This window comes from Meleagris gallopavo, chromosome 3 (assembly GCF_000146605.3).
Source record: "Meleagris gallopavo isolate NT-WF06-2002-E0010 breed Aviagen turkey brand Nicholas breeding stock chromosome 3, Turkey_5.1, whole genome shotgun sequence".
Taxonomy (NCBI): Eukaryota; Metazoa; Chordata; class Aves; order Galliformes; family Phasianidae; genus Meleagris; species Meleagris gallopavo.
In genome coordinates, this window is record NC_015013.2 from 91315372 (window position 1) to 91327358 (window position 11987).

Consider the following 11987-nt stretch of genomic DNA (forward strand, 5'->3'; position numbering starts at 1 on the left):
TCTTGAGCTTTAACTTTGCCTTTTGAAGGTCTGCACTTTTAAATGACCCTCTGTCTTCTGCTGTTCAGAATGCATTCCTATTCTTAAACTGGGTAACTTTTGGACCTGCTACCTAGAAAGTAACAATGTCTACAAAACACTCATCTGAAATAACACATATGTGATCAGCTCAGTTCTTTCTTGAGGTTCTTTCTCCTTAGAGCAAATTAGGAATTCCTTACTGAGATTTGTTTCTAGAAGTGCTTATAAATAAAGGATTCGAATTTTAAAAAGAGTGGTTCAAGTTTATACTCAAAACATTCCTTGTATTAGATGAAATGATTGGAAATACAGGCTAGAGAAACTCTCATGACAAATTAGGATATTATACAAATATTCCAGAGGTAATGAGTAAAGAAAGCTCAAAACTGAAGAAAGAAAATTATAAATGAACCCACTGAATTTCAGACTTTTTTTTTTTTTTTTCTGAATCTAAAGCAGCTGACACAATCTCCAGAGTATGCAGTGTATATGCACAGAAGGCTGTAGCTGCTGTGCTGGGATAAGAACACAATGTATAAAAATAAATCAGTAACAGCACAAGCTGTAGTTTGTTCAGTCCTTTATAACATGTAAATAGCAAAAGCAGTAGCATGAGATGCTACATGGAAATCGCTGTGCTCTAATTTCAGTAATATTTTGTAATCTGTTAATACTCAGCTCAGCTTCTGGTTCCAAAATCATGGGGAAAAAAAAGGAGATAGAGACAAAAGGCAATTCTTAAAAAAAAAGAAAAAAAAATGGAACAAGCACAAACTAAAGCAGCACAGGTAGCAAGGTAAGTAGCATTTGGCTAATTTGCAATTCCTCTAACTAAATGCAAAACTAGAAGGAAAGAAAGTATGTGGGAGTTAGTTTAGACTGCATTAGAAAAATTCATTTATGTATTGCTCTCCTCAACAACAATTTTTCACTGTAGATTTCAACGGTTCTGGAAATTATTACTACTTTATAAGCACAAAGAATCTCATTATATCCCCATTTACTTCCTTAGAACAGTTGTAATTTATTGACCGATATTGAAACTGAGTAATTCTAACAGCAACATTTCACTGCAATACTCCAAAGGGATATTTAAATATGAAGATACAACCCCATTCTGGCAGACACTTCTTGTGCAGTGGGATGAAGGGTGCGTGGCAGCTTACTGACAGTGTATTTTTCCCATGTTTCCTTCATGAAACCGCCTCCATTACTTTACTACCAAGAATACATCTTTACAAATATCACAGCAGGAGTGGATCACAAAAATCTTACCTGCTTCACAGAGGAAAAGAATACATCAGCATGCAAGCTGCCTGTTGAACTGTATTTCACTGAGGTTGATTTATGTATTATTAAACAACAAATACAGAAGTTGACTGAGTTGATTACACTGTCACATTCAGTGGGCATTAATTTAGTGAAAATTATTTGCTATGCCTGTGAACAAAAGGCATTTTGCATGTTTATAGCTAAGAAAAATCCAGAACTACTGACTGAAGCAAAAGATGTGATAATAACAACAGAAGTTTCCCCATTTTGCTTAGGGTAGCATAGTGAAACGATGATAGGAACATGATTCCAAGCACCCTACTCCCTAGTCTTCTTTCCTAACCATTAAAAAGCAAGAGTCCGTTTAATGAGAGAGTAATGAGAGAGACCAGGAGACTTTTTGGACTGATCTTTTCACGTTTAAGTTGTAACTCTATAAACTTTAGAATACTAGGATTCTACTTTGTTTTTGTTATTGTTGTTTTTTAAAATAAAAATTAGTAAGAGAAGGACAGAGTCAAGTCAGTTGAGCGACAGAGTTGTGTCAGTTGAGTTTGTTGGTTCATCAACACTAATGAAAACTACAACCTTAACAAGCTAACAAATATTACTTGCTGCTTTTCTTTCCTAATTACGCTTCTATTAGGCAGAGCAGTTTGCTAATTGATTCAGTTTGATCAAGGGTCAATGAGGAAAAGTACTAGAACAGATCTATTACAATAAACATAGCTGACTGTAATTCCCTGCCTATAAAACAAACTCCAGAAATTTTATTAAGAAGCGATTTTTACATAATACATAATAAATACAAAGCTGGTAAATACTTCAAGCAAAGACTTGCATCTCAGCTTCCACCTTCAAGCTGAGAAAAATCTATTATCAGGACTAGAATCAGCTCATGCATAGGTGCTAGGAAGGCACTGAGTGCAGACCCCTGTAATACAGAAAACCCGGCACACAGATTTGGCCAAAAGCAAGTAAGAGAGAAAATACACCTGATTTATCTATGATACATCTTGAACTAGTGCTGAATATTTGTATGAACATGATCAACATTCAAATGATACATGCAAAACACAAAGCCTTCCTTCCTCTCTACGTAAAGTCAAGTTCTGGTACTTAACTTCAAAATCCACTCACTAATCCACACTGAAGCCTATTCTCCCTCCTTCTGAGAGGAACAAGCATCTTCCAGAAGCTGTTTGTTGGTAAGGACCAGAGGCCGCATGTATGACCAATACATTTTTGTACAAGCACAACTATGCTGCATTCTGCATGTAACCTGAAAGAGACATAAAAATATCAAACCACTCTCCATCACATCACCAAGCAAAAACATCTTACTTCCTAATGACAGCTGCTTTCTTCCTGAACTCTCTCCACATAAAAAAACAACCAAACAAAACCAACCTGAACTAGGTGGTCTTTTAGAAAAAGAACAGAGGGAGACAAAAGTATGTTTTTATGAAATAGATGAGCTTCAGCTGTGACTACAGGGCATTGCCTTTCCATAATACAGGATAGCTTTCTATCACAGTCATTTAGACATCTTCCTTGCAGAAATTATAGTTCTCACTAGAGATTAGAGAGTCAAAATCAGTCTTGATCTTTCACAACAGTCTTTGATCTTTTCACACATTCACCTGCTACTATTCTTATTGCATTGAAAAAGCATCCAGCAGTGATTTTGAGATGATTTAGGAACAAATGAAGTCTACGCAACTCAAAGTAGCTAAGCAAGGTTTCTCCAAATCGTACGAATCTTTGCTTGCTCATAAACAGATTTATTTAGATAAACTGCCTCACTTTGCATCTCCCTTGCTAAGCAGTCAGCTCAGCACTTTGACAGCACTCTGACTCAACAGACAAATAGACTGACCTTCCTTACCTAGCAAGAGGCATGTTAAATTCTCTCTGTGTTTGTGCAAGGAACACAACGCAGTGCCCCAATTTTTTAACGCATTTAAGGAGCGGTCATGGCTGTGCTGATGAGGAAAACTGACAACACCAAATGAACCAATAGTTTCAAAGTCCTGTTGAACCAGGCTGTTCACCTGTCCTTTGCTTCTGTTTAAGTCTTTAATTGAAAAGTACTGCTGTCTGCTTTCATAATTGGACTGTGTTTCACAGGCACAGCAACACATCCCTAATTGGCATGTTTTTAAACTAATCTTCATTAAAATTATTGTTTTTTTCCCTAGAACATACTGATATTTCATAGCAGTAAGAGTATAGTAGGCAGTCAAAATGAATACATGTAATTGTTTTTCTTGCAGAGACTGGCACACTACTTGCAAAGAGAATTCATGTAAATGAGAATCCAGTTGATGGTAAAGAAGTTTAAAACTAAGGCTGAAGTGTCATTTTTAAGAATTCTGAAGGCTCCAAATTCTCTATGACTCTCTTGAAAAGGTCTAAAAGAATAACTAGACTGTTGCAATAAAATCTGATGAATCACCAGAAGTTAATTTTAACAGATCAGAAGCACTTACAAAGTCTATTATACTGTTCCAGCAGAAATATAACTTCTTAAGGATAATTTCTTAAGTTGCCTGAGTATGCTTACTTTTTAACTTAAAAAGTTGTACTTTTTGACTTAATTTTTTTTAAATTGTGTACTGGAACTGTTGCAAGTTTCTCTGTATTGACAAAGGCACTTCTTTAACCAAAATTAAAAATCCTTTTAGTTAGTGTGAAGTAATTTACTCCAGAGAAGAGAGGTGGGCTGTCCACTGCTGCAATCTATCTTCCATCCAAATCCCATTTCCAGACATCAAACATCCACTCCTATAACTCCCAGAGATTCACATAAGCTGCAGAGTGGAAAGGGGAGGCTGGTTAAATTAATCTCGTTCTCTTGTTTTCTCTAAACAATTGAGTGCAGAGGCAGGAGCTGGGGAACTGATCCAATCCAGGAAAAGTCAAAATCCCCAAACCATTGCATTGCAGTGCAGGAACTCTAGCATCTCCTTTTTATTTACCTATTCAGAAACATTTCTCAACTCATCCAACTTTGTCTTAGGACAAAAAGAACGGATGGTATCTCCCACCAACCCATTAGTAAGAAACTCCAATTTAGCTTAACCAAACAAAAACAAAAGTAAGTGTTTACATAACTGCTTAAATCAAAGCAACCTACTTAGGCAGATAAACCCTGTATTAAATAAAGTTTACTGAGTAGATGTTTGGAGCATTTGTAAGCAAGAGCTGGATGGGTCTCTGAGGAACCTGATCTAGCAGGATCCTCAGAGAAGTTCATTGCAGGGAGTTGAAGTAGATGACCTTAAAAATCCCTTCCAACAGTAACAATTCTATGATTGTGAGGTGAAGGTAATCATTACGTATTAAAGAAGCATATTAACTGCACAGAGGAATTCAGCAACCAGTAAGGCTTGATGACTCCTGAAAAAGGGAAAGGACCATTTCAGTGAGAAATTATTTCAATTACTTCTCAGACCAACAGATATTGTTGCTTCAATACAGTTTTATAGTTGTTTATCCATTGCAGTTTTAAACCTCCAATATGCTAAGTGTTTCATTACTTCCCTTAGGGATCTATAAAAAAGAGCAACATGTTTTATTATTTGGAAAACTTTCCTGATAGTTTAACTTCAGCTCAATACACTTACGTTCCTCTCAGTAAAGAATATCACACAAAATATCAATATATAGCATCTCAATATTTAAGTTTAGTATATTTTAGCACTAGCTAAAACACTAGTGTGTCAACAGCATTATTTTGGTCATATATCAAAAGCATAGCACATTATGAGTCACTTGAAGAAAACTAATTCCATCCCAGCCAAATTCAGTACAAAGTGAAAACATATTTTTATTATTAGTAATATATCCAGATAACAGATATCCATACACTGATAAACTTTGCAAGAAATGAAAAAGATGATAGATGAAAACAATAGAAAAAAAATCCCAGAAGCAGTGGAGAAACAAAAGCAATTAGAAGTTGGAATGACAAAAGTTTAACAGTGGGAAAAAAAGGGTGGGGAAAAACCCATATGCATTCAGCAAGAGGATAAAAAATAAAGAACTTGCTGTCAAAAGTCTTTACTATTTTTGGCCACCTATTCTAACCTCTGTGTCCGAAATAAGAAAGGATATTTTAACTGGAAGGTTCCAAGAGCCTCAACAAAATTCTCCACCCAACTCTATGAACACCAACAATAGAGAAATGTCATTAAGCCAGAAGTTTCAGTACTGCTTTTCTCACATGCACTAAAATGTATAACTTCGAGAAGTTTTGTCTCACTGATAGCTTACTCTAGAAATTGTTGACATCAAACGTGTCTACTCAAGTGACTATAATATTTCTTGAACATTATAAACATAAAAGCCACACACAAAAAAAATATTTTTGTGCCACTGCCTAAATCAAAGATGCCTGTATTTCCACTCCTTTATCTCAAAACAGGGACAGCAGAGTTGCTGGGAAGAATTATATAAGTGATCAGATGCATAAGCAATTTCCATCATCTAGTTAGTCTGTTATTTAAGGCTCCTAGTAGAAAAGAAAAATCTGAAAGCAAACATGAAGATTTCTAAATTGTGACTATGAACTTCAGGCAAGAAGTTAATACAGGACTATTAACCATTTACCAGAATTAGACAATAAAATGGCACCCAACGAAAAGTGCAGGATCAGGTTTAGAGAACAATGCAGAAATAGCACCATTTCACTGATGGTGCAATAGTGCACTCAAACTCATTAACACAGAACATACCAACAGGTAGAAAACTAGACAGCTTTGTAGCTCACTTAGGTGAACTAATGAGATTAACAGCTTTCATTGATATGGGTGAAACCTCTAGTGCACAAGCTCTTGTAAACAACTTCAGCCACTTTGAATCTTGGCATATTTGTACATGTATGAACAGGTCTCCATGAAATTATGTGAACAGATAAAAAGACATTTACTATTACATTATTTCTTTGCCTTTTAGATTTTTTTGTTCACTTTTCATCCTCAAAACTTTATTTGTAATGAAAATTGAGTCTGATAATAATATTCCAAAAGCTACAAGTTTAGAGAACATATTTTCTGAGCTGGTAAGACAATAAAGCTATGATAAATAATATTGTTTTGGTCCACTCATCAAAAAGCTTTGAGCTACTCAATCTAATCACATTCTCAAAGGATAATAACAACATGCATGCTACTTTTATCTAAACATTCTAAAACTGAAAAGGTATTCCAAAGCAGTTCATAGATCAAAGTGAGAGGTGAAAAGTTCTCCCACGATGGGATAACTAACAGTAGATGACTGAAGACAGAATTGCCCAGGTGTAATGTAAACAATTATTCCTTCAAGTTAAAAAATGGTGCTTAATATCTTCACAGTTTGCCATCTAAGTATGAAACTTAGGGCTGGAGGCACTCTATCTGCATTAGACATCAACAACTAAAAGCCCTCACTGTTTGTTGTTCAAGAATGACATTTTTTTTCCTTGACTGATTTGCTTTTGCCAGAACATGAATAAAAATTGTTCCATTCACATAAAATTGAGGCTGTTTTCTTATTTAAAGGAAAAGACTAAGCAATTTACTTTGAGAAACCTGCCAATGCGTTTTGTAGCAAAACAGATCCAGATAAGACTTAGCAGCTTTAATGAGCTAACAGATCTAGTGCAGTTAATTTGAGCTGACACTTTTTTATTTTAAAAGGGCATGCAAAATAGGCAACATTGACAAAATGATGCAAATGCTAACATTGTACCTAGCACACATACAAACAGCAAAGCACACAGACACTTGCATTCTCAGAAATGAGACTGCTGGAGTGAATGTCTCTACATGTATCAGAAAAAAACCCAAAACAATCAGGTAAGAGTTTCTGTGCTGTCAACATATTCCAAACCCATTTTAAATAAATTAGTCATAGCCACAGGGGTTAAACTACACAATTCACTGGAAGCAAAATGCAGTCACGCTCACTGTGTATCATAACGATAGAGTGGACACAAAACAGTAATAGAAAAATAGAAAAAAAAGCAATGCCAAATACTGTCTCTAAGTAGGATCAACACAGCAATACGCAATGCATGTTAAACAATGCAGCTAAAGAAAAAAATTCAAGGCTAAACTATTCAGTGGATAAAGAATTGGTTGGAAGGTCACAGTCAGAGGATTGTAGTCAACAGCTCTATGTCCAGGTGAAGGTCAGTCACAAGCAGTGTCTCCCAGAAGTCCACCTTGGACCTACTACTCTTAAATCGTTATTGACAATATACACACTGGGATCAAGTGTACTCTGAGCAAGTTTCCTGAAGATACCAAGCTGAGAGGTGCAGCTGACATAATAGAGGGAAGAGATGCCATCTAGAAGAATATTGAAAAGCTCAAAAAGTGGGCTCATGAGATCCTAATGAGGTTTAACACGGTCAAGTGTAAGGTGTTGCACTTAGGTGGAAGCAACCCCAGAAATGAGTACAAACTGGGAGAGGAACTCACTCAGAACAGCCATGCAGAAAAGAACCCATGGATCCTGATGGACAAAAAACTGGACCTGAGCCAGCAGTGTGCCCTTGCAGCCTGGAAGGCCAACTGTACCTGGGCAGCATCAAAAGAGGAGTGGTCAGCAAGGAGAGGGAGGTGACTGTCCCCCTCTACTCTGCCCTTGTAAGTCCCCATCTGGAGTGATGCACCCAGGTGCAGGGTCCTCAGTACAGAAAGGATATGGAGGTGTTGGAGTAGGTCCAGAAGTGAGCCACAAAGATGACAAGAGGGCTGGAGCACCTCTCCTATGAAGAAAGGTTGAAGAAGTTCGGCTTGTTTAGCTTGGAGAAGAGAAGGCTCTGAGGACACCTCACTGTGGCCTTCCAGTACTTGAAGGGATCTTAAAAGCAAGAGACAACATGGTCTGACAGTGAAAGGATAAGGAAGAATGGCTTTAAACTACATGAGAGAAGATTTTGTTTAGGCATTAGGAAGAAATTCTTAACTCAGAAGGTGGTGAGGTGCTGAAACACATTGCCCAGAAGTTGTGGATGCCTCATCCCTGTAAGCATTCAAGGCCAGGTTGGATGGGGCGCTGGGCAGCCTGATATAGTGGATGGCAACCCTGTCCATAGCAGGAGAGTTGGAACCAGATGACTGTTAAGGTCCCCTCCAACCTAAGCCATTCTATGATACAAAAACTTTTGTAAAATAGAAGAGGTGAGCTTTGCATTACTTTTCATACAATATAGCAAGCCATCCTGAAAGGCATTCCTTTTGTCTATCACAAGAATAGAACAAAATTCAGGTTTCCCAAGTGAAATGACAGAAACATTTCTATGGAATCATACCTCTTCATTATGCATGATATCCACCTATGTTGCTATATCAGTTCCCATTAGAAAACTGCAATCCTTTGCTCATAACAGTTTCTTGTGAAAAATAAGCATTTTAGTGAGTCTAAGACTAATAATGTAATGAGCCTTCGGAATTTTTGGAAGAAAAAAAGAAATGTCTAACTTTATTCTCAGTTTTGTTTCAACATGCTTTTAACATTACAAGAAACAGTCCATTCTCTTCTATTGAAAATCAACATTAATGTCTAGGAGTAATCAGGTTATAAGATGGAAAAACACTGGTTCACAATATGCTTTGTATCTTTTTAATGGGTATTCTTTACCTCCATCTCCTTCCTCTTCTCCTTCATTCAAAACAATAATGCAGATATGTTTCCTCAGCTGACGCATATTAGAGAACTTCCGATTGCATTTCCTACATTCCAAGCTGCCTGGTGAGACTTCAGCCACTTCTGGTCCTTCTTCTGTCCCAGGCAGAGCTTCTTCATTCAGAACAGAGTTATTTTCTGCAACATCTTCATCCACACATAACTTCTTAGTAGAACCTTTTGGCCTGCCCCTTTTCTTCTTCACTGCAAGAAGCTCTAGGGGAAAAAAAAAAAAAGGAAAAAGAAAAAAGAAAAAGGAAATTAAGAGTTAAAAACAAGCTACAATGCAATCTCATAGGGTTACTCCAGTAACTAATATCCACCAGCTCTTTGAAAAGGAGCAATATTAAATGAAGGTTCAGAGTCTCTACCCCTAAAGCTTAAAAAAAAAAAGATTACTTTCACACAGATTTACTTTTAAGCAATGACATTTGTTAGCATTTCTGCTAGTCACAAAGCAATAATATGTTACTGAGATTGACAGATATCAGAGTACTACAACTTTACAGAAATCACACTGCAAGCATTCTTTTACATTATTGAATAATTGTATCAGCAGGCATATTCTACAGAATTGCTCCACCATGCTGACACTCCATAAATAATATCTCATTTTAATTTAAATCACTCTCAAATAAATTGTTTAAGCAGTTGAGATGCATTCAGAGAAAAGCACTTTATCTTTTAAAACCATAACTTCATTTTTCTTTTAATAATGTGAGCCAATGACATCTTCATTCAAGGCCAGGTTAGATGGGGCTTTGAGCACCCTGACCTAGTGGAAGGTGTCCTGACCCATGACATGGAGATGGAACCAGATGGTCCTTAAGATCCATTGCAACTCCAATCACTCTGTGATTCTATGATTCTGAAATTCCCATGATTCTTTATTATTAACACTTTCTAGCTTCATGCTCCTATCTCTCGCTTTGGACTGCTCTGATCACTCAAAAAGCAACTCTGCTATCAGACTCTCACAGACAGATATAGTCAGATGTACTCAGAGTGACAGAACCAGTTAGATCAGCATAAAACTTCTAATTAATGAAAGCCAATACTAAGAGAAGAGGAATTTTCCAGACAGTGTCCAAGTACTTTTCAGAAATTTCATCCTAGCTATCAGTTACTCTGGTGTAATTGTTTATACAATTAAAAGAGTTGCTCTTTATCTTTCTTGTTACCCTCCAGCACTTTTTATTCTTTACACTGTACTATTTGAGGAATTACCTGATTGTTACTGTATGTATTTTAATTACTTTGTATCTGCTCTTCTGCAAGAAGCTCAGTTCCTCAAGAGCAAAGCGTGCTAGCTTTTCCAGCATGTATTTACTTCTGAGCAGGCATCTGGTAAAATATCAGATCTATTTCTGCATAGTTCTGAGAAAGAAAAACTAGTGTGTATGTAAAAGAGTTTGTCTGATGGTATGTAGAGGAACAGGAGGGAGTCAAGCTTCTTCCAGACCTTTAACATTCATTTTATCAAATATTAGACACCTATGGTCTTTTATATTGAATGAACATAGAAAGCACTCTCCAGAATGCACTTCAGATCATACAAGGCCTGAATACTCTCTGGATCCCAGTGTGACTGGGGCTGCCTTTTAAGAGCCTTCAGAAATATGCAGTGATGTTCAGCTTTGAAAATTAAAAGGCAAAGACTTTGATATAGTCACTGTAATTGCAAAACACAACGACCAACAAGCTAAAAACAAAAACTACAGTATAATGTGCATAAAAATGCTAAGTGTGCTAAAGTGCTAAGTGAAATAGAAGGTGTATGAAGTCCCTGTCAGCCATCATCTTTGTAATATCATACAGAAAAACAAGGGACTAGCAAGTTTTGCCAGTAACCTTGTATTTCATGGTCTAGAAAGAAAAGGGAAAAAAAGGAAATCTGATGTACATGTCAGCTTATGGTGACAACAGCAAAGAGGTCCCTGAAAGCATTCTTACCATTTGTTTCCAAAATATGAGACTCGTGCAAAAAATAAAAATAAAATTATTTCTCTCAAAAACTTATGGCTGTTCTCTCTCTCTGCTTGGCTCAGATGGGAAAAGTATGAATTATGTCTTCCGGCTTCAGAGAGAGAGAAATGCCCAGTAATTAAGTAACCACTGCAATTCCGAACGTGTGAAAAGGTCTTGAGATTATTCAAGCTAAAACAGACTGGCAGTGTAACTCAAATCTTCCTCTTCGTGAAAAGCTCACAGTGCTTTTATTCCAGGAACTTTCACCAAAACCGAAGATTAAGAATCGTCCAAATCTTTTTATCAAATATTTATAAGTCAGTAGCCTATTTTCTATCTGGTAAACTGAGACTGACAATATAAAAATCCCCCAAATCATGTAAAACATATGATTTTCAAGCAGATATGCCAAAAGCCCCTGCTAAATTGGTTGACTTAAAACATACGGAAAAATAAATGACCTCAAAGAATCTAAAGGGAAGATGCAAGAGAACAGGAGGTGGTAGGAGCATCATTTCTAAATCCATTCATCACTTCCCTTAAGTATTTCAGACAAACAAAAACCCACACACAGAGACCACAGTTTTGAGATAATCATGTAATTGATATCAAGTGAACAAGAAAGCATACTGTCTTATTATAGTGGTGTTTGAGTATCCATCTACTTAAATATGTCATAAGAAAACTAAAAGCTCCATTACAAATGAAAAAAAACAACCACTTTTCTCACATCACCTTTTGCAACTATTCATGAGCAGCAGCACTCTGAATTTCTGTGCTACTGCACTCCAGGAAGTGCCAATTACCACCAAATAGAGAAAGGTGATTTCAGTACTCTCAAAACTGCTCTTTGTTACCACTGTAAAAAAAAACAGTATTTGATGCCTTGAGCTAAAGAAATTAACTTGCAATTAAAAAAACCAACAACATTTCAATGTCAACCTGCAAAAAGGTCAACCCACGTGTCAGGCATAGTATGAGGAATGCAGATACTGCTTAAGTTACTATAAGTAATTAAATCCCAGTATAATATTCTTTTCTTTTTTCTT

The 11987-nt window shown here is 36.5% G+C and overlaps 1 protein-coding gene across 1 annotated transcript in view; it reads right to left on the bottom strand.

Moving 5' to 3' along the window:
* Positions 1-11987, bottom strand: part of LOC100550950 (zinc finger protein ZFAT) — a 41962-nt gene that overhangs the window by 25446 nt on the left and 4529 nt on the right. The window contains exon 2 of the mRNA XM_019614393.1: positions 8926-9186. Coding sequence (XP_019469938.1) covers positions 8926-9186 — 261 coding nt within the window. The remainder of the gene's footprint in view (positions 1-8925; positions 9187-11987) is intronic.